The sequence below is a fragment of the Tursiops truncatus genome, chromosome 14, assembly GCF_011762595.2.
Source record: "Tursiops truncatus isolate mTurTru1 chromosome 14, mTurTru1.mat.Y, whole genome shotgun sequence".
NCBI classification, from domain to species: Eukaryota; Metazoa; Chordata; class Mammalia; order Artiodactyla; family Delphinidae; genus Tursiops; species Tursiops truncatus.
The window spans coordinates 44,130,406-44,153,311 of record NC_047047.1 but is presented as its reverse complement, the minus strand read 5'-3'; the positions used below and the strand labels follow the sequence as shown (position 1 = coordinate 44,153,311).

General features: G+C 39.5%; 2 protein-coding genes across 2 annotated transcripts in view; one reads left to right on the top strand and one right to left on the bottom strand.

Moving 5' to 3' along the window:
* Nucleotides 1-22,906, top strand: part of ACYP2 (acylphosphatase 2) — a 176,743-nt gene that overhangs the window by 137,567 nt on the left and 16,270 nt on the right. The window lies entirely within an intron of this gene.
* Nucleotides 1,174-12,900, bottom strand: TSPYL6 (TSPY like 6). Its single transcript, XM_073791749.1, is given in 4 exon segments — nucleotides 1,174-1,757; nucleotides 1,760-1,807; nucleotides 1,810-2,226; nucleotides 12,834-12,900. Coding segments are annotated over 4 exon segments (1,116 nt in total).

The window sequence follows — 22,906 nt, the reverse complement described above, 5'->3', positions numbered from 1 at the left end:
TGGCTCACGGGACCAGCCGCTCCGCGGCATGTGGGATCTTCCCGGACCGGGGCACGAACCCGTGTCCCCTGCATCGGCAGACGGACTCTCAACCACTGCGCCACCCGGGAAGCCCCAAAAGTACCTAACTTTTGTATGGCTTCACTGGTTGAGGCTGAGAAAGCCTGGTACTTAGCAAGGACACCATCATTATCCTTGCCATGCAAATAGGGTCTAACTCGTCACCTCAGCCACTTGCCTGACAGTCAGTAGGGTTCCTGAGTGATGGTGAGGAATTGAGGTCTTTTAGGGGAGAAATAGAAAGGTCTTTTATATGATGGCAGGAAGCCTGGGTCTACCACCAGTTCTGAAGATCCTTGTTGACCAAAAACCAGAAAGTGGAGCTGACAATGGTCTAGAAAATGTTCATCCAGCAGGTGGCAGCCTAAGGGGGTGGGTGTAGCCAGTAGCAGGCAGCATTAGGTGATCAGAGAAGCAGGAAGAGCAACGGAGTTGCATAAACCAGAGACCAAGCAGCCCCCTTCTTCTCTCTCTTGATTTTATTAATGCCCAGCATTGTCCACAGGCCACGTGCAGAGCAGAATGAGTAAAACAGGCTCTTAAAAACAGCTGGAGGGCTTCCCTGGTAGCGCAGTGGTTGAGAGTCCACCTGCCGATGCAGGGGACACGGGTTCATGCCCCGGTCCGGGAAGATCCCACATGCCGCGGAGCAGCTGGGCCCGTGAGCCATGGCCACTGGGCCTGCGCATCCGGAGCCTGTGCTCCACAACGGGAGAGGCCACAACAGTGAAGGGCCCGCGTACGGCAAAAAAAAAAAAAAAGCTGGAAATCCAGATGGTAGTAACTAGACCAGAAGCCTTGGGAGCAAACAGGGTCCAAGCAGTGCAGACAAAGGCAGTGCCATCTGTAGCATCATTTATTTGGCTTAGAAGAGTGTGAACTACCACCATGCAGCATGTGATATTAATGCACAACAGCATGCCACGGGGACGTGGTGCAGCATAGCCACGAAGGTCTCAATCTGGAAAGCTGAGAGAGCTGAATGTCCAGTGGAGGGAAGGTGCAGAAAGGTGAGCACAAAATCAGTCAAAGGCATACCCTTGCTGTTGCTAAGGCCTAGGTCTGGCAGGACGTGGTAGGGGACCTGTGTGGGAGTATTTCCAAGAGCAAAGGTTAACCAGATTGGAACCCAACGGGCCTGGGTATCTCCACTGGCTCCCTTGTCTGGAGAAGTCTAGCCCTATGGGCTCCTTCATCCCATAAGTAGTACTGCAGTGGATTTGGCCAGAGGTCCTCTTTGATAATCTCAGCAATCCTGTCAGACTCTGGAAGGCTGTGGTCTGAAAACCAGGCAAAGAAGCTGCACATGAGGTCTTGGTTCCTAGGAAGAAAGGCCTGGGGTTCATGGCCCGGGTGCCATATGATCGGAGTGGAAAGAAACACCACGTGCCCCGAGGATCTGACCTCGTATTCCTTCACAATCCAGTTGTTTCTTCGAAAAAAGAATTATGGGTTTCTTCGAAAGAAGAACTTGAACTTGCACCCCATCCTAGGATGTCTGAGTTCCTTCACCTTATAATTCGCTACGTACCTGAACATCTCTGCACCTCTGCCTCTAATCAGGGCAGATAGCTGTGGGTGGTTCCGAACGGTAGTGACTCAGAAGCCCAGGATGTACCTCCACTGTAGGTAGTGTTGACACATGCGCCCAAAATTGCGCCCGAACTGGAGGAAGGCCCGGTCAGCCTGAGGGTGTGCAGTTCCAGCTGGATGGCTTCCAGGGGATTCAGGTGGAGACCCTCACTCTGGGCCGGGGCCTTGCCTCATCCTTCACCTCATTTACCCCTCTGTGCTTCTCCACCACTTCCATTTCCTCAGCCACTAGCTTTTCCTCCACTTCAACCCTCTCCTCCTCGTCCACTGCTTCTGAGAAGATGGTGCCCCTTTCAGTCCTCGCTTCCGCGGCCTTTGCCCCAGTCATCATCAGCTCAGACTCCGACCGCTCTGTGCCACAGGTTTCTAGGGCCTTCTCCCCACCAGTTTCACGCTGAAAGCCATTTTTCAGGCTGCTGTCTGCTGCCGCAGAGGCAGAGGCTGCTTTCGCACCCTCCCCGGGTGGCACGACCTCCTCCCGCCCTGCTTCGGTCGCGACCCCCAGCGGCTGGGATCTGGGGAGTAGGCCCGCAGCCCGTGGGGCCCTGGGGGTGCGCCCCCCTCCACCGGAAGCTGGGGCGGTGGGAGTGCTTTGATCTCCAAGCTGCCCTCACTCGTCTCCACCATCACCTGCATCATCTTGCTTTCTTCTAGAAGCTTCTGGCACTGCTGTGGGTCCAGGTCGCCCAGGACATGGTCGGGAGTAGTGAGGTTGCGGGTTTGGGGGAGAGGGATCCCCTGGGCCCCATTAGGGTCGCTTATGTTGGTAGCAGCCTGACCAGCTGTTTGTTGGCATCTGTTTTCCTAATCAAAGACTTACTCATGCAAACCAGCCTATTGCGCAGCCCACCCTTCAATTTCCCGATACTCACCTCTCAGTCTCTAGGCACCTGCTCTCGGTCTCATAGAGTCTATTCTTGTGGCTTCTGCCATCCTTTTTATTCGGATTATTCTGGTGTATGTGTGATGGTGTTACACGGTGGTTTTAATTTGCATTTACCCAGTGTCCAAGAAATTGGGAAGCTTTTCATGTGGTTTTGATTTTGCCATTTGGATATTCTCTTTTTGTGAAGTATCCGAGTCTTCTCCCCATTGCGTGTTCTATATTTTTCATGTTGATTTGTAGGAATGCATTATACGTGCTAGACACGAGTCCTTTTTCAGATCTGTGTATTGCAAATATCCTCTCCCTCCGTGAGTTGCTTTTTCACTATCTTAATGATGCCTTTTAGTGAACAAAAGTTTTGAATCTTCATATATTCCAATTTATCATTTTCCCCTTTAGATTAGTGCTTTTTGTGTCCTGTTTAAGAAATCTTGCCTTTCTAACATCGTTCACATTTATATCTGCAATCCATTTGGAGTTGCTTTTTGTGAATGGTGTGAGGGGAGTCAAGATTCATTTTTCCTCCCATATGATTATCTGATTGACCAAGCAGTATTTATTGAAGAGACCATCCTTTCCCCATGCATAGGTTTTTAGATATTTCCATTAAAAGTGACGTATGTCACTGGCCAGAGCTAGTCAGATGGCCTTGCCTAGCTTCAAGGGGTCAGGGAAATATAATCCTCCCCTGAGATTGGAAGGTGAAGGAAACTGGAAATATTGGTGAGCACTGTATCGCTTACTCATCACAGACTGTAACTTGAGTAGTGTGTACAAGACCAGTAGAGTTAAGCCAAAGAAAGTAGAGAAGAGGTAATGATGAATAGAAGAGGAGAAATTAATGAAAGACAATAGAGAGTATCAAGCAAAGATTAATAATAAAAGGAGAGAGAATAAACAATATTTGGAAGGAAAAATACAGTCACAGTAGTGATTTAAGGAAATATAAGAGAACATGTTGGACAGACTTGTGCCAGTACATTTTCTTTTTTTTTAAAAAATTTTTATTGGAGTATAGTTGATTTACAATGTTGTGTTAGTTTCAGGTGTACAGCAAAGTGAATCAGTTATATATATATATATATATATATATATATATATATATATATATATCCACTTTTTAGATTATTTTGCCATATAGGCCATTACAGAGTACTGAGTACAGTTCCCTGTGCTATACAGCAGGTTCTTATTAGTTATCTACTATTTTATATATAGTAGTGTGTATATGTCAGTCCCAATGCTGGTACATTTTCAAACTTGGATGAAATATATGAATTCATGGAAATGTATAACTCATCAACACTGAAATGCAGTGAAAGGCCTAAATAGACATAGAAATAATAAATAGAATCAAGAATTTAAAAAGAATCTTTCTACAAAGTTAGCATGAGGCTAAATGATTTTGAGACAGATACTACCTAACCTTCAAGGAACATATAATCTATTTCTTTTCTTTATTAAACATTCAACAAATATTTACTGTGTGCCTGTAGCATGCCTACTACTGTTCTAGGCCCTTAGGATACATTGTTAAACAGAACAAAGATCTCTTCCCTCTTGGAGTTTCTAGCAGAGGAGAAAGACAATAAATAATAATGATAAAAAGTAAACGAAACATATTAGAAAGTGATAAGTGCTATGGATAAAACAATAGGTAGAGGTGAGTAAGGGGATTGAGAGTCCTGGGGGTAGGGAGTGGGGAGCAGATTGTAGTTTTAAATAGGGTAAGCAGAGGAAACTTCATTGAAAAGATAAAATTTTGGCAAAGATTCAAATAAGATGAGGGATTTAGCTAAGTGGATATTCTGAAGAAGAGCATTCTAGGAAGAGAGAAGAGCTAAGCAGAGGCCCTAGGACAGGAGCATGCTTAGGGTGTTCAAGGAATAAAAAGGAGATCAGTGTGACTGGAACAAGGTGAGTGAGAGAGGCCAATATCTTACATGATATTGTAAGAAGTTTGGCTTTTATTCATAGTGAAATGGGAAACCACTACAGGATTTTGAACAGAGGACTCAAAATGTGATTCATGTTTTGCATGGATCACTCTGGCTCCTGGGTGAAGAATAGACTGTGTGGGGCCAGTGGTAGATGTAGGGAGATCTTTTAGGAGTCTATCAAAGTAATACAGGTGAAAGATGATATTTCTTAGACTAGGTGGTAGCAGTGGAGGTGGATAGTGGTTACAGTATGATGGTAGAGCCAGCATGATTTCATGGTGAATTGGATGCGGGGTATAAGAGAAGGAAAGAAGTCAAGGATGACTCTGTGGATTTTGACCTGAGCAGCTGATAGGATGGAGTTGCCAGAAGCAGAGATAGGGAAGGTTATGAGAGAGCAGACCTTTGCAGGAAAAATCAGAAGTTTGCTTTTGGACATGTTAAGTTTGAGATGACTGTTGGACAACAGAGTTGAGATACCTAGTGGGTATTAGGAGTTTGGAGCACAGGAGAGGTCTGGGATGGGGATACATATTTGGAAATAATCAGCATACATGATATTTAAAGCTGTAGTTAGAGCTTGCTGAAATCACCAAGGATGTGAGCAGCTAGATCAAGCCCTGAGGCCTCCAAAATTACAAGGTCAGGGAGAAGAGGAAGAACCAGTAAGAGACTAAGGAGAGACCAGCGAAGTAGGAGGGAATCTGAAAATGTGCAGTACGCTGAAAGCCAAATGTATAAAGGAAAGTGTTCAACTGTGTGACGTGGTGCTGATAGGCCAGGTAAAATGAGAGTTGACCAATGGATTTTACAACAAAAGTGATGGAGGTCAGAATAGGTTTTAAAGGGAATGGGAAGAAGGAAATTGGAGACAGTGAATATTGATAATTCTGTTGAGGAATTTGCCAAAAAGGGAAATAAGTGGAGTCATCACTTGACAAGACCACTTTTAGAGGAGTGGTAGGGTGACAGCTTGACTGTAATGGGTTTAAGAGAAAATCCATAAGGGAGAAATTGAAAATAGCAAGTATATACGACTCTTGCCATTTTGCTCCAAAGAAATGGGATGGTGGCTGGTGGGGAGAGTGGGTCAAAGAAAACATCTTTAAAATGGGAGAAAAAGAAGTATATGTGCATGTTGTTGCGAATGATTCAGCAGGGGGCAAAAATTAATAATGTAGGAGAGAGAAAGGAGAATCATTGGAGGGATGTCCTTGAATAGGTGAAAGCAGATGGAATCTAGTGCCTATGTAGGGGGGAAGGAGTCAGCCTTTAATAGGAGCATGACAAGTTCACCTATGGGAACCAGAAGGCAAAGTATGAGGGTGTAGTTGCTGGTTGGTGGGTAGAAGTGATGATGGAGTCTATGAAATTCTCTTCTTTTTGCCTCAGTGTTCTCGGTAAAGGAGAAAGCAAGATTCAACTCAAGTGAGAAAGAGAGAGAGAATGAGGCAGTGGGAGTCTGGGGAGAGAGGGGTAGGAAATAGTTTTCTAGAGAATCAAAGAGTGACTGGATTACGACATATGGTATGATTGTCACACAGCATTAAGATCATGAATTTGAAGTGAGGCACATCGGCATGGTTGTGAATTTCTCTTCAGCCACATTCATTTACAGGTGCAGCATGAGTAAGCAGAGTTGGATTTAGTCAGAGCTGAAGCAAGAAGGGCAAGAGAATGATTATAATCTTGATCTTAGAATCCAAGCTAGAGGAGTAAAGGACGTATAGGGATGGGGGACAGTGAAAAGGTGGCCTGATCAATGGATTGGAAGACCTAGGGAATTGAAGGGTCCCTGGGTTTAAGTACCAGAGTGAGCTAGAAGGATGAGAGATAGTGGTCTGAGAGTGGACTGCAGGGAATTGGTTAGAACCCTACTCCTCCATCCAACTTGGGCTCCAATGAGGCATATTGAGGACGAGGTCATTGCAGGGGAGGAGGTTAGTGTACCAGGAGGCCTGGGTGGGAAGGATCACCTGTGTGTATATTGAAATCACTGAAAGATAAGATGAGAAAGAAGTGAGAATAAGCCAGGAGCTAAAATCCTTGAGAAATGAGGGAGAAATGACATGAGAATAGCAAGAATGCAGGGTATTAGGTGATTTAAACTGATGCCAGGAGATTTAAAGCTGGGTCTGTATTCTAGGGCCAAAGTTAATTATATAACACCACCTCCTTTGGCTAAATTAGTTAGTCAAAAGGCAGACAAGTTTAGAATTTGATATTACTTAATGTCACAGAGCCTGTATTTTATTACTTTTTTCTTTCTCAAAGTGTGCAGAAGAAAGTCACACATATGTTAGCTGATCAAAAACAAGGAATGTATATGTTTTTGAAAATTGGAAAGTGAGTAGTAGATAACACTTTTTGAGTTCAGTGCGAAATGTTATTCTCTTTTGGGGTCTTTCATTCTGCTTGTGCCCTAGAGTATGGACTAGAAACTACTGAGAAGAACAAAATACGATTTTAACTTTGGGCTTGAAACATTCTGGCTATAAAAGTGTTTTAAGGGGAGTAAGGAGAGCTAATACAAAATCTCAGAAATATCTAGTCAACCAGAGGCAGAAAGAGGGAAGGGGGAGAGAGAGAAAGAGAAAGAAAAAGGAAAGAAAAGAAGAAATATAAGTAAAGAAAGAAGATGGCTTTGGGGGAAGAGTACAGTTTAGCCACAAATCTGCACATCACAGAATTGTGAACGTTTAAATTCTCTGGGAAACAGAAACAGCATGATGTTTTAAAAGCTAAACTTAATATAAGATGAATGAAGAGAGCCTGTGAATTGTATAGTTTTATTTTTCTTTGACTCCTCAAATATCATTCAGTTCTTACTTGTTTTGAAAGGAATCTCTCATTCTTGGCCTAAATTCTTTAAACAAGTGTGTTTGTTTGGTGACTTAGCATACAGAAATATTGTTCTTTGGGCTAGGCCACCCAGTTTAGAAAGCTGAGGGCCTCTGTACTTAAGACTCAAAAGAATGTTGGTAGACAAGAGAAGGAGATGTACACTTTGTTAATTTCCTCTGTTTCCCGTAGACCATTAAGCTGTGTTTGCAAAGGAAATGGTAAAAAAGAAGCTTTGAGTGATTAACCAAGCAGCTTTATAGCTGCAGTCATCTCTATTGCCTCTTAGAAATCGCATATAAATATAGAAGTAGGGAGAAAATATTTGAGTTACCAGGGTGTGGGTAATGAGTTACTCTGGGAAAGTTAATAATTATGATTTAATCATTTTCTACCACTACAGCACTCATAGAGAGCAAATATACATTACTGTGCCTAATAAAACTGTTAAGAGGCTGAGGTCTGTGTAGGGTGGGGGGTAGCGCCAGGTGACAGGGGTGACCAAATCAGCCAGGGATACACAGAGCCATCACAAAAATTCAAAATATAGGTCAAAACACTAAGTAAAATGTTCGTAATATCTAAATGTTAAACATACATAATCATTCTACCCTAATTGAGATAAAATTAATTTTTAAAAATAATGAAATTGATACTGTAGCAAATGAATAAAATTCAGTTAATCATGAAAAATCGAAATAATATTATTGGATCTTTTAAAAAATAGTGTGATCTTAAAAAACAAAGTTCATTGATGGTGTCATCATTGCCGTATGAGCATAGTTTGGGGTCAGAAATTTCTAGCAGCTTTAAAAACTCAGGCTCTACATTAGTAGCAGAATGGTGAACAGAGTTTTGCTCTAATTCTTAGTATTTTCTTCTTAGCTGTCATTTTAAAATAATTTCTCTTTTCGATCTTTTTTCTTTAGAAACAGGAATATTTTTATGTTTTAGCACATTACACCCTCACTGCACCCTATGAACTAGCAGGTAGGAAAACTGAGGCACAGAAATAATAAGTAATTTGCTCATGGACACATAGAAAATCGCAAAGTCAAGAAATGAACCCAGATAATCAGACTCCGAAGCTCTTCCTGTTAAACACTGCAGGGTACACTCTGAGCCTTTCTCAGCCTCAATTCTCTCGTCTATAAAATATGGTCTATAATTCTTATTTCTCATGGTGGTTGCAACAATTAAATAAGATGTGGAGCTTGGGCAGGGGAGATGTTCTTTATCTGCTTCTGTATTGCTGTCTTTATCTGTTTCTGTATTGTTTGATTTGTTATAATGAGCATGAATTATTCATGTATTTTTAATCAAGAAAAAAAAATGTTAAGGCCTATAAGAGTGTCTGGCACAGAGAGGCACCCAATAAAGTCATTATTATGTCTGAGAGCAAAGTCAGAGTTTCCATTTGAATCAACAGGGATTTGTCATCTCTGGAAGCTTGGGTGCAAAGGGAAGAAATAAGATAGGGGAACAGATAGAAGAGAATCCAGGGTAGAGGTTTTTACTTGCCAGTGAGAGGGGCTTGTTCATCTTAAAGTGAGGGTGGGAACCATTGGGAGGGAGAGCGCACTGGTTTAGGCAAGTGGGAATTAACCAATGGAGCAAAATTCCAAGGAATTTGGGGTTGGGGGAGTCCTAGAACTTTGGATGAATTAACTTATTTTGCAGAAGATTAACAGTGACTTGTTAGTCAATAAGGCCCATTTTCTAAGGTAACAAAAAATATCTATCATTTTGGAAAATGAGAAAGGAATTAAAAGAACTCTGGTTTTCTTTACTTATCTGCCTGGTTCTGGGGGATATGAGAATAGGTTTTCTGAAGAGGAGCCGTCAGTTTATTTTTCCATTTGTGGATTACAATGGTAAAACGATTGTTGGCAAAAGAACATCTTTTCAAGCGGCTTCCCTTGGTGTAGGTCAGAGGGGCAACAAGAGGAGTTATTTCTGCAGCTGGAAAAAAGGTTCAGAGCTGTCTTCCTGGAGACAGCTCCCATTTCAAAGTCTAAAATAGATTTGAATTACTGTGCTATTGGGGAATCGGGGCCTATTCATTCTAAGCACATCTGTTGGTAACTGTTGAAATTCAAATAAATTCAAATAAAGTCCAAGTAATGCTCGTTTTACACTTATCAATTTCAAGGAGTGTTAAAAAACACATATACAGAAAACCTACACTCCAGTCACTGACACTGCCTAAGACACAACATGGAAAGCCTTGATTTTCTGCCAACCATAGTTCCTTTGAACCTGAGCCACCACATTTTAATTCCTTTAAAATGCTCCTTCCTCCCTACCTGAACTTTTCAACTGAGATTCATTTTCATTTCAAAAGTTTAAATATGAACTATATCAAACAGTTCTGTAGTTTGATTTTGATCATTCCACAGCCTTCAGTAGTGAAATGAGGAGGTTAGGCTATTAAACTCATAAAGCCAGGATTGAATAAATGCATTTTTCTCTTTGTCTCCTCTCCAGTTTTAGTAAATAAAAAATTTGTTAGGTGCTGTGATTAAGGAAACTTGGTATATCTATTTATTTATATATGACTCCAGTCCATAAAGGATTCAAGGCATCTTTAAGCAGGCAAACACAGGACAGAAGAATAAGGGAAATTCCGTTTTTTCAATTAAGCCATGACTCTCTTATAAGGAAATTTGATCTATCAAATGTACAGAAAGAAATAGAACCATTTTAAGGTTGTGAGTTTTAATTTTTTTTCTTAATAGTTAAAAATTTTGAATAGCGTTTCAAGTACCATATTTATGTCATTACCTTGGAGTTTACAGTGTTACAAGTAGATACCACACCAAGTACATTACATGAATTATATCCTTTAGTTTAAACCTCATAATTACCCTATGAAGTAGTATTATTTCCATCTTATAGATAAAAGTATCCAAGGCCTACAAATAAATAATTTGCCCAAAGTCACATAACGAGTCAGGATTCAAATCCATGTCTGTTATTCTGAGTTATTAACTCCTAATCTAAATTATGCCTTATACATGGGAGGCGGTGAAAGAGAAGATCAAAGACCATAAAAGTAAATAGAAATATATTAGAAATTACAGAAAAGAAATTTACATGTAAAAGGAGACATTTGTCTAAATCCAGGCAAACTTTTACAGAAAGTATTATGGTAAAAATAAAGCATCAGGAAGGAAGAAGACAAACATGGTACCAACAGCCCAGAACAGGGCTCCACAGACAAAGGTGTGGCAAAATCACACACTCAGTTCTCAAGGTGTGTGCTTGCCTTCTCTAGTGCCTTTGGGAAATGTGAGTGCTCTCTGTAAGGTTCTGGAGGGTGAAAGATCCTTACTCTAGGAAACTTCATAACTTACCAGCTGACACTAATATTTCTGGTTTCTTCTAACTCTTTGCTTTCATCTGTATGTTGAAAAATACAATCAATATTAGAGTCTGTTGTTTAATAACTAGTATTGTTCAACTGCTAGTATAGCGGTTTCCTGCTTCCTTCCCAATCTTATTTACAGAAAAAATATCATCCATGATTCCACTATTCTTTGTCAATAGTGATTTTCATTTTTGCCTTTTTTTGATGTGCATAAGTAGAATTATTATTTGGCTCCCTTCCACCATTAAATAATAACATTTTTTCAGTTTTCATAATTATAATTCTAAGGGCTATATAATAGTCTACTGAATTGATATAGTATAATTATATTGGGCATTTTTTTGTTTGTTTCCAGTATTTTGCTATTATAAATATCCTTCCAAGAACTGATTAATGTATATAATTTAATTGTATTTCTTCATAAGTGAATTGTATGTTTATATCCTTTGACCATTTATCTCTTGAGGTTTTAAAATTTGTGAAAATTTGAGTTAGTTCTTTACGTAGTATATATACACTACTTTTCTACGATGATCAATACAAAGGTTTCCCAATTATGTTTCCCTTCTTTTAATTTTGTTAGTTGTTTATGTTACAACCATTTTTTTACTTGATGTTTTTGAGCTATTTATTTTTTCCTTTGTGATTTTCATTACTGCCCTGAGCTTTACAAAGATACTATGCCTCTAAAGATTTCATTAATATTTGATTTTTTTTTCTCATAGCTTTGCTAAGAATTAAAGCAAATATTTACTCTTTAATCCACTAGAGGCTTATTCTGGTAATGTGGTATAAGAGCTGATCTAAATCACTTTTTGTTTTGTTTTGTGTTTGTTCACCAGTTACCCTGGCAATTATTAGAGTTTAATTAGGCAATTATTAAATAGAATTAGGCAGTTATTAAATAAATATTATTTTCCTTAATTTTATGATAGTTATATAATATATTACATTTATTTCTATATGTCCCACACTTCTGTATTTTCATCATTTAATTAATATACTTTGTTTTAGGGTTTCCTGGGAACTAGATCAGCATCATAACTTGTGGTTTCTTTGTTAGTGTAGAATTTTAATATTTAACAAATAGTAAATTTACTTGGTGAAATTCATTTTCCTATATGATAACTGTATATATCTCAATTTGTTCATCTTGTTTTATATATTCTAATACACCTTTATAGTTTTATTTACATATAGCTCATAAGTCTTTATAATTTTCTTTATAACTGTCATGGACAATTCTGTTAAGTTTATCCATCCCCTCTTTTTTTTTTTTTGAATGGAATTTCTTTCCTTTGTATTACGTTATTGAGCTGGTGGTTACCAGGATAAAGAAAGCCCCTAATTATGGTAAATTCATTATAAACCCGGTCACTTTGATAAACTCATGGGCTAATAAATTTAAACAGATTTCTTAGGATTTTTATACATGCAATGCTTTCTGCAAATAATCACAGTTTTCCCTCTCCCTTTAGTGTATCATTCTATTGGCACAAAGCAAATACCCACTAAATGGCAGTTGCCCTTTGTGTATTAAAAAGAATATTAGGTGAGTCAGGAAAATTGAATCCTACTGTCAGCTCCTCAACTAAGAAAGCCATCTATAAAGCACCTTCTGTGGGTCAGGCACCATGCTAGGCACTTTACATAGTCCATCTTGCCTAAGGCTTAGAGTAAGCCTACAGAGTATATATACTATTAAATATCATAGGTAAGGGAACTGATAGGTAAGTTTAGCAGGTATAGAAGCCAAGGCTGGCCCATGCTAGGCCCCCAATAGCAATAAAAAATGGAACACGGAAGTGTCTAACTGTGGCAGTCTGTGCGTGAAAGGCCATGGGCCGATGGCTCTGGAGTCCTTGACCTGGCAGGTTTCTTCATTCCCTGGGGACAGCACTGACCACTGAACTTTGGCCAAGGGTCTGAGGAACTAGGGAGGCATGGAGAAGCTGCATCAGCTCACTTTCATCCTTATCTTGTACATACGCTTCACAATTCCTGCTTCCGGGTCACGCAGTAAACGTGAGTGAAAGCAGTCCTGAAGGAAGTCTGTGTTCCCCTTCTCACCAGCCTTTCAACCCAGATCAGCCTTTTGAGGTCTGGCTTAGCTCAGTGGGTTAAGTAATTTGTCCAAGATTACCAGTGAGTGATGGGTAAGTGGCTTGCTCCACAGCCAGTGGTCTTGTAGTGTGGTTTGGGCAGGTCATTTCACCTCTCTGCTATAATTCCCTCATCTGTATGATGAAAGAGTCAGATAAATAATCCAGTTCTGACAGGCAGACTGTTGGTGAATACACCTTACACACTTCTTCAAGACTGCAAATTCCTCACAGACTATACTTTCCACGTTCTTGAATCACTCATATTACTTTGCACATAACAAATGCTCAATGAATATTTGTTGATGCAGAATGAACGAATGAGTTGATCAATCAATTGAAGAAAATAGTCTTAATGTTTTTCTTTTCTTTTTTTAAAAAAAAATTTATTTATTTAATTTGGCTGCACTGGAACTTAGTTGCGGCATGCGGAACCTAGTACCCCCGACCAGGGATTGAACCCAGGCCCCCTGCCTTGGGAGCACGCAGTCTTACCCAGTGGACCACCAGGGAAGTCCCTCTTGATGCTTTTCTCACAAGAGATTTTCAATGCTAGAACACAGGATCCTGCAGGGGCCCCTAAAATCTCATTTCACATTTCAATTGTGGAATCTTCTATAAAGATAGCATTTGTCATGAGCCTTTTTATAAGAAGATGCTTAGCAGGGGTCAGCTTGTTTTCATCTGAAAAGAATAAAGAATTGAGGTTAGGAAAGCAGGAAGCCTAGAAAGGAGCCAGGTTTGGAGCTGTGGTAGGTAGACTTTCCTCTAACAAAGCTGTTTCGGCTGTTTTTATCTTTGTGCTGCTGTTCTAGCAACACTATGACAAAACTGTGACTATTCAAACTTAATAAAACTAGAGCCTGTCCAAAATCAATTCTGAGTAAATGATGAACTGTGGGGAGCATACCTTAACACCTCTGTTTGGGCATGCTGTAGAAAACTACCAAATCTTATGTCCTGTCTATAATTTAAACACACAATGTTTTAAATGCACCCTTAGAAGATCTAATAAAATTACTTGCATATTATTTAATAGTGTGTTCTCTTTTTATGCCAAAAAAATCCAAAGGAAGCTACCCAGCCCTCAGGAGGCATAGAATCTGTGGATTTTGTAATTTCTGATTTTGAACTTAAAATCTCATTGAAGTCACTAGTTAATATTTCTAAATCTTTATATCTGAAAACTTCTGAGCATATATCCCAACAACCTTCCTGCCCCCTCCGCCATCCCCAGCCAAAGGGGGGAGGGAGGGAAGACCCGTACTGCCAATAGTTACAAAGGTTATTTCTGGAATAAAAACAAGGATTTGCAGCATGCACGAGTGTCTGGTTTTGTCTCTTGAGCTTTACGAAGACCAGCATCATATTGAGACTATAAAATTATTGTTCTCTGAAACTAAAAGAAAAATCTAGGAAAATTAAGCATTTTTGTTGAAAATTACTGAAATGTCAAATTTTTTAAACTAAGTTGTTATATAAAAGGAAGCATACGGAGGAAAAGCTATAAGGAGTCAAACTGTTTTTTATGAGCCACAGTATTTGCAGGAAAAGAAAACATGACAGAGACCACACCAGTTTCTCTAACATGGATACAAAGGAGAATCACGTCATCAAAGCAGCAGGTTTGTGCTGCCACAGTAAAGATCATCGGTGGCGCTTTCCATATCCTTTAACTAAACCAAAATACCTGCATTCAGTTGCAACCTGAGAAACAGGCAATAAAGTCACAAATGTCTTTACTTTTAAAAAATATTTTTACCACTTTGTAATAGTGTTTAGTTTTATTGTCCCAGAACAGGAAAAGGAAAACATCATGTTGATTAAATTTTGGCAATAACTTACTCATTATGGGCATAATTTTTACATCGTCAATGTTATTTCAGTTTGCAAGAAGAGGTACAGGGCTCGGTTACAGAAAATATCATGGCAACCTGAACTGAGATGGTCCTGAATTCTCTAGACTGTTTCAGGTTTCCTAATATTAAAGTTCTGTGCAAGGTAAGGTATGAAAGAAGAAAAAAAACCTCATCTAAACAAGCTTGCTCTTAATAAATACACTAATAAAGTTTATTTTGACCTTGAGTTAAAATGATCCAGCTCTACTGGATGACTCTGATGGGGCTGCTCTTTTGTATTTATTCAAGTTAAATTTCAGATAAGCCCTTGAATTGTGTGAGCTCAACTATATTCTCTAAAAGAGAGCCAGACTAATGTGAACCTGAATCCAAGTGTACTTTTCCAGTAACATCTGACTAGTTGGATCTCATCTGTCGTGTTATCTCACTATGTCACACTCCCAACCACAGGAAACTGAGGACTAGCTCTCACTAGGAGAAACTGATAGCTCTCAGAGTGTGGAGCAGCTTTGTAGGTATTTAACAATCCTCCTCCTAAGGAATACCAAGCCCTGAGAAATGATTAAGCAGATTTATAGAATCTAACATATTAAGCGAAATCCATTTAGGAGAATTTGGAATGTCAGCATGTGCTGTCTTATGATGAACATCCAAGCCCTGCCTGGTTTGCCTAATAGAGTATTTATAAGGAAAAAGTAAGTTCCAGTTTAATGTGATTTCTTATTAGTTAATATTTAGTCAAACAATAAAATGCAACATTAAGCATATCCCTAACTATATTTAGTATAGTAGTTTACACAGCAATTGCTATGGGTTCTATATTTATGTATCATACATCTTTTTCTGGAAAAAAATTGAAGCTGGCTTAAATAGCTTACATGTTTGCCCTTTCTATCGTTAGGAGAAATTCCTTTAAAGAAATTATAAATGCCCTAGGTATACTCTTTTTAATATTTACTCCCTCTAATCATCCTCTGTGTGCACCTTGATTATTCATTCAGAAATACAGCTAGGTTCTCATCTTTTCAGAAAAAAATCCACATCCTTAGCAAGCTGTACAAGACCCTTCACCATCTAGCCATGGCCCCGGTAATCCATTTTCATCTGTAAGAATCTCCCACTCACAATGTCTGGTGTCTCCATGTTGTTAGTTCGGATATTTCAGCCACTATTTTCCTTTGTTAATAACACCTCATAAATATGTTAGTCTAACAGTTTTCAATATTATAAAACTTATTTACACACGGGGGAAAATCACTTCTTGCATTACCACATTGGAGTTACTAAACCACTGAAAAGACTTATACCATTGGTAAAATATTATGTAGTATTTAACTCTGGATGTCATTACCTCCCCACAAGAGAAATTGCCAATAAAATTTCAACATTCATTGTAATGACTTTGACTTCGATCACAAAAGCCAAGTTTTATATTTCGACCTGTGTTCAGATTTTTCTTTCCCATAGGGAAGAGAAAAAAAAGAAGAAATGTTTTATTCCTTTAGGCATCTTTCAAACTCGTTCATAATCTTTTATTAATTTAAAATTGATACATATTTATTGGAGAATTTTGAAAATAATTTGAAAACAAGCAAAGAAAAAAACGAAAGAAAGGAAACTACCCATATTTCAGGAGATACCCACTATTACCACTTTTTATGTCTTTCAAATATTTTTCTGTCAGTATATTTTTTTTTTACAAAACTGAGGTCATACTATATACTGCAAAACTATACTGTTTTGCAACTTGCTTTTAAAAAACTTAATACCATATATATTTTAATTTTTTATTTATTTATTTATTTTTTGGCTGCGTTGGGTCTTTGTTGCTGCACACGGGCTTTCTCTAGTTGTGGCGAGCAGGGGCTACTCTTCGTTGTGGTGTGCGGGTTTCTCATTGCGGTGGCTTCTTGTTGTGGAGCACGGGCTCTAGGCGCGCAGGCTTTGGTAGTTGTGGCACATGGGCTCAGTAGTTGTGGCGGCTCACGGGCTTAGTTGCTCCATGGCATGTGGGATCTTCCCGGAACAGGGCTCAAACCCGTGTCCCCTGCATTGGCAGGCGGATTCTTAACCACTGTGCCACCAGAGCAGTCCCCAGAAAACTTAATACCATATTAAAAATTTCTTTATTGGTAAAAATTCATCTTCATAATTTTAACAGCTATCATTCATTTATCTGGAAATACAGTAACTTATTTAACCAGTTCCCAATTATTGGACATTTAAATTGCCTGAACTATTTTCCTGTTACATACAATACAATGTACATCCTTGAGGCAAAATCTTTACGTACATCCTCAATGATACTTTAGGATAAATTTTTAGGAGTAGAATCACTGTCACATTTTTAAAAATAATTTTTATTGTAGTATAGTTGATTTACAATGTTGTGTTAGTTTCTGCTCTACAGCAAAGTGAATAAGATATACATATATCTACTCTTTTTAAGATTCTTGTCCCATATAGGTTATTACAGAGAATTGAGTAGAGTTCCCTGTTCTGTACAGTAGGTCTTTATTAGTTATCTATTTTATATATAGTAGTGTATATACATCAATCCCAGTCTCCCAGTTTATCCCCCCCTTTCCCCCCATAACCATAAGTCTGTTTTCTACATCTGTGACTCTATTTCTGTTTTGTAAATAAGTTCATTTGTAGCATAATTTTTTAGATTCCACATGTAAGCAATGTCGTATGGTATTTGTCTTTCTCTGTCTGACTTACTTCACTCAGTATGACAATCTCTAGGTCCATCCGTGTGCTGCAAATGGCCTTATTTCATTCTTTTTTATGGTTGAGTAATATTCCATTGTATATATGTACCACATCTTCTTTATCCATTTCTCTGCTGATTGACATTTAGGTTGCTTCCATGTCTTGGCTATTGTAAATAGTGCTGCAATGAACATTGGAGTGCATGTATCTTTTCGAATTATGGTTTTCTCCGGATATATGCCCAGGAGTGGTATTGCTGGGTCATATAGTATTTCTATATTTAGTTTTATTTTTTTTATTATTTTTTTTTTTGCGGTACGCGGGCCTCTCAGTGTTGTGGCCTCTCCCATTGCGGACGCACAGGCTCAGTGGCCATGGCTCATGCGCCCAGCCGCTCCACGGCATGTGGGATCCTCCCGGGCACAAACCCACGTCCCCCGCATCGGCAGGCGGACTCTCAACCACTGCGCCACCAGGGAAGCCCTATATTTAGTTTTTTAAGGAACCTCCATACTATTCTCCATAATGGTTGTACCAATTTACATTTCCACCAACATTGTAGGAGTGTTCCCTTTTCTCCACATCTTCTCCAGCATTTATTGTTTATAGATTTTTTGATGATGGCCAATCTGACCATTGTGAGGCTGAATCACATTTTATTTATCTAATTAGGCAATGCATGATAGATGTACAAAAATTCAAAAGGAACAATAGGATATTCAGTGAAAAATAAGCCTTCCTCCTTGCCTTTCCTCCAGATATTCTTCTCCCTCCTGGAAGGCAGCTACTTTTAGTTTTCATTTATTTTCGCAGAAATATTTCACGCATTTATACGCTTTTACATATAAATCCTTCAGTGTACATATTAAGAAATTGGTAAAATGGTTTCAGTAGTGAAATTTGCTTTATAATTTTATATGCTAGATAATCATAGGCACAAAACTTTCTACAATAAAGCAACATTGAGTTATTTCAGTTCTGTATTATCCCTTTAGATTATACTTTTATATAATAATATGTCATTTATCAACTACCGTTAGTATTTTTATCTTCATGGTACACTTTTAAATCTTTTTATTATAGAAGGTTTCAAACACACCTGAAAGTAGAATAATACAATGAAGCCCCAAGTATCCAACTAGTATGCACATTTTAAGTCTTTTAATAAACAGTGCCAAGTTTTTCTCTATAAAAGTTTTTTACCAATTTATGCTCCTATCTACATATGAGATTTATATTATCTTCATTTTTGTACTGTTGAATTTTACAGCTGCTGCATCCAATGTTATAGGTATATGTTTTTAAGTAAGAGTAACTCGGTGGCAGGGATGGAAAGTGATAGGAAAAATAAGGCATAGTAACTTTTGTTGCAATAGGACAATAGCTTTAATCTAGCACAGTAATGCCAGTCGACTTAGTGTCGCTTCCTGGTTCAGTGTGTTTGGAAGAGTGATGAGAACAGATGCAGGATCTGTGAGGAAAAGTGCTAGGATTGACTAACAATGTCTACTACAGGGAAAGCGGGGAGGACTGTTGGCACTCGAGTCATATAATTTGCTGATTCTGCTTTAGCTTATGAGCATAGCAGCATGCCTTTGTATCATTCTTTTGCTTAGTAGCCATAAAACCCAATTTGGCTTATTAAAAGGTGATGAGACATTTCTGTGTACCTACAGATTCCCCAATGCCTGCTGTCATATTGACAGGTTTTCTTAAAAATAAGTTGCTCTTTTTTTTTTTTGGCTGCGTTGGGTCCTTGTTGCTGCACGTGGGCTTTCTCTAGTTGTGGTGAGCAGGGGCTACTCTTCGTTGTGGTGCACGGGTCTCTCATTGCGGTGGCTTCTCTTGTTGTGGAGCATGGGCTCTAGGCACGCGGGCTTCAGTAGTTGTGGCGCGTGGGCTTCAGTAGTTGTGGCGCATAGGCTCAGTAGTTGTGGCTCACGAGTTGCTCCGTGGCATGTGGGATCTTCCCGGACCAGAGATCGAACCTTGCATTGGCAGGCGGATTCTCAACCACTGCACCACCAGGGAAGCCCCATACGTTGCTCTTTTGAAATGAACTCAGTGATGTTGGAACACACGTAAAGAGCATGCTGCTGCACCATCATTAGGGGAGCAAGTGCAGGGGTTGTATTGTTAGAAGCAGGAAAGGATGACAATTGTCCAGTCACACAGCTTTACCTGGCTCCAAGCAGGAGCATGGATTTGTTGAAGTCTGTGGTGTGGTTTGTGGTCATGGAACAGAGAAGCTAACTGACCCACAGTGAATCAAACCCCAAATCTTATCATTTTAAATTCCATGTTCCCAGTTACTGAGCTAACCAGCCACAACAAGAGTAAACTAAAAACCAACATAAAGTATATCAAGTATTTGAGAACTGCTTTTTCATAAACCAATGGACTGGTAAATCTGGAAGGCATCTTGGAGATCATTTAGATCAGGCTTTGGCAAACTACATCCCAAGGGCCAAATACAGCCCACTGCCTGTTTTTGTAATTAGAGTTGTATTGTAGTATAGCCAGGTCCGTCGGTTTACATATTGTCTGTGGCTACTTTTGCACTGCAACAGCAGAGCTGAATAGTTGTGACAGACTATACTGACCACAAAGCCTGAAATATTTATTATCTGGCCCTTTATAGAAAAAAATTGGCAACCTCTTATTTAAACCAAACTTTTCATTTTAGAGATGTGGAGATTGGGAATCAAGTAGGTAACTTGAGAAAACAGCTGGCAGAATTCCCCAAATCCCCAACATCAGGATCCAGAGCTATCATCTCTTAAGATTTTGGTAAGATAGAGCATTTTTACATCTTCTGGAAGCCCTACTCTACCTTCTTAGGCAGGGTGTCACTCCCTTCTCCACTACCTTTCAGGCTTACGCAATGAAGACAATGAGAACGCCCTCCTCTACTCATACAACACCTCACACATTCCTTAATCATTGCATTTATCGTGCGGAATTGTAATAATTTGCTTTTCCCACTAAATTCTGAGTTCATCGGAGGCAGGGACCATGCCATATTTGTCTTTGTAGCCCAGGTTACAGAATAGATATCTAATAACTATGTGCTCAGTGGCTGGCATTTGCCACTTCATCTTCTGTGGCTCTTTTAAGGTAAACTTCAACTATCGTGAAGATAAAATGCAAACATTGTGATTTATAATTTTCTATTTCTGACCAACACCCCCCACTGAGATCCATCAATAGGAGATGTCCAGGGCCAAATACTATGGATAGAAGGCAAAAGTCTCAAATATTTTCATTGTATTTGCTAAGAAATGGCCTCAGAGCCAGTCTTGACCTATATTCCTGGCAAACGGACAAGAGGCTGATGTAGATCAAGGGCAATGAGGATGCAAAAGAGATGAAAGATGTTTAGAATCAATGGGACATTATGGTTGATGGACTGTGCACGGATGTTGAGTGTCAGAGACTCTCTAGATTCCGTCAAATTTCAGAATGCAGGAGGAAGAGCACATTGGACGAGGGAGGTGTGAGTGGGAAGGGGGTATAGGGTGTGGGTGGAGGTAGATACGGTACAATCAAGTGGGGAGATTCAGTGGACAGTGGATTATATGAATCTGGAACTTTCATGCTAAGTCTAGGTTTAGATGAAATCATTCAAAGAGTAGATAGAGATGAAGAGAGGAGATTAGGAGCAGAAACCCAGAGATCACCAAAGTAAGGACTGAACACAGTAAGAGGAACTCCCACTGAGAAGGAACCCCTGGAGACGCAGGAGGAAGACAAAAGGTGGTGTCCTAGAAGCCTAGGTGGAGAGGAGAAATGCCAAGTAAAACTATTTTGAGGGGAAAAAAATATATGACGCTTTGGATTTAGTGATTTGGAGGTGTCTGATAACCTTTTGTCTATCCGATCAATCCTTTCACACACTGGCAACTGGAAATATTTTGGAAGGAAAGGAAAACTTTTCTTATATGTCAGTCACTAAAAGTATAAAGCTGGTAGGAAAGATGATTTGCTTTTACACAAATTTGTTCAACAACTACCTTTTCCAGAATATGTGTATCAAATGAGGATTTATACTTCCATTATCTCAGGCTTTTAATAAGTTCTAATAAAAACCCATTTGTGCTGTTCAGATTATACTCTCCCAATGGATGATTTGTCATCATCTGATATTTTATGCTGATTTGAGTACTTTTATATGATGGGCCTAAAATAAAACCAAACCTTCTCACTACATAAAATCATGTCCAAATGGGAGTTGTCTTGAGCTAGAATATCTAAAATCTTTTTTAAAAGGTTAAAAAGCAATGCTTATTTAGTGTATGGTAACAGTCAATAAGTATTTATTGAACGAATGTGTAAATAAATAAATGGTATATTCTCCTATAATTTTTCAACTATATATTGTGGTGATTTTAAAACAAGTCCACAAATCCTTTGACACTCCTCTCACTAAAAGCGGGGTCTAATTCCCATCCCCCTGAATAGGGACCAATTTTACTGACTGGCTTTTAACAGATAGAATGCAGTGGACCTGACCCTGAGAGTCTTCCAAGACTAGGTTAGAATAGACAGTCCCCTTCCGCCTGGCTGGCTCGTTCTCTTGGACCCTGTGACTTTGGGCCCTTGAGCTGACAGACGTGTACGAAGTCTAGCTACCCTGAAGCCACCATGCTGGAAAGAGCACATAGGCATGGAGAGAGTTGTCTGAGGAGCCTCAGCTGTTCGCAACCCCAGGTGACTGAGTTTTCCCAGGATCACCTGCCACACCTCTGAGTGACTGAGCCGTCCAGTTATTCCATTCCTCAGCCTTCGAGCCACCCTCTGCAGCATGCATGGCAGGGATGAGTTCTCCCCGCTAAGCTCTGTCCACATTGTAGACTTGTAAGCAGGATAAATATTGTTTAAGTCTCTAGGTTTGAGGGTAGCAACCACAGTAATGGGAACATTCCCTAATTAGAACATCGGCTATATGTTGCCATGAGATTCTTATTGCTTGATCGCCATGGAGAACATTATGATCCTTTAACACATTCCCATTCTGGCTAATTCTCTCTGTGGCGAGGGGGCATTCTTGCAGTCACCTACTACTCCAGTAGCCACTGGGTAGAACAGCCTTCACTTCCTTTACCTTTCCTAAATCTAAGGGAAAATATCAGAAATGTTGCCTTCTAACATTGAAACACGTAAAATCACCTCTTTCAAAGCAAACTGCCTTAAGATGGGGTTTGTGTACATGATATAAGTGATAGGTTTTTCCTTGTCTCTGCCCTAAAAACAAGGACGTACTGGAATATGTTTCAGTATAATCGGAGAGTATCCTCAGGACAGGAACAAAGTAACTGTAAAGAAAACCACAGCCTCATTAACCTGTGTGAGGCAGTGATATGGTAAGTGAAAAATGGTGGGTGGTGTAGAGTTTTTTAAAGGTGATCGATACCACCATTTCAGTGTTTTCTAGGGAAGAAGGTTTTATCATTATATATTTTCTAGGCCACAATATGCCTAAACTGGAGAAAGAACAATCTATCGTAATTCTGTCTCATTAGCGTGCTTCCCCAATTGGA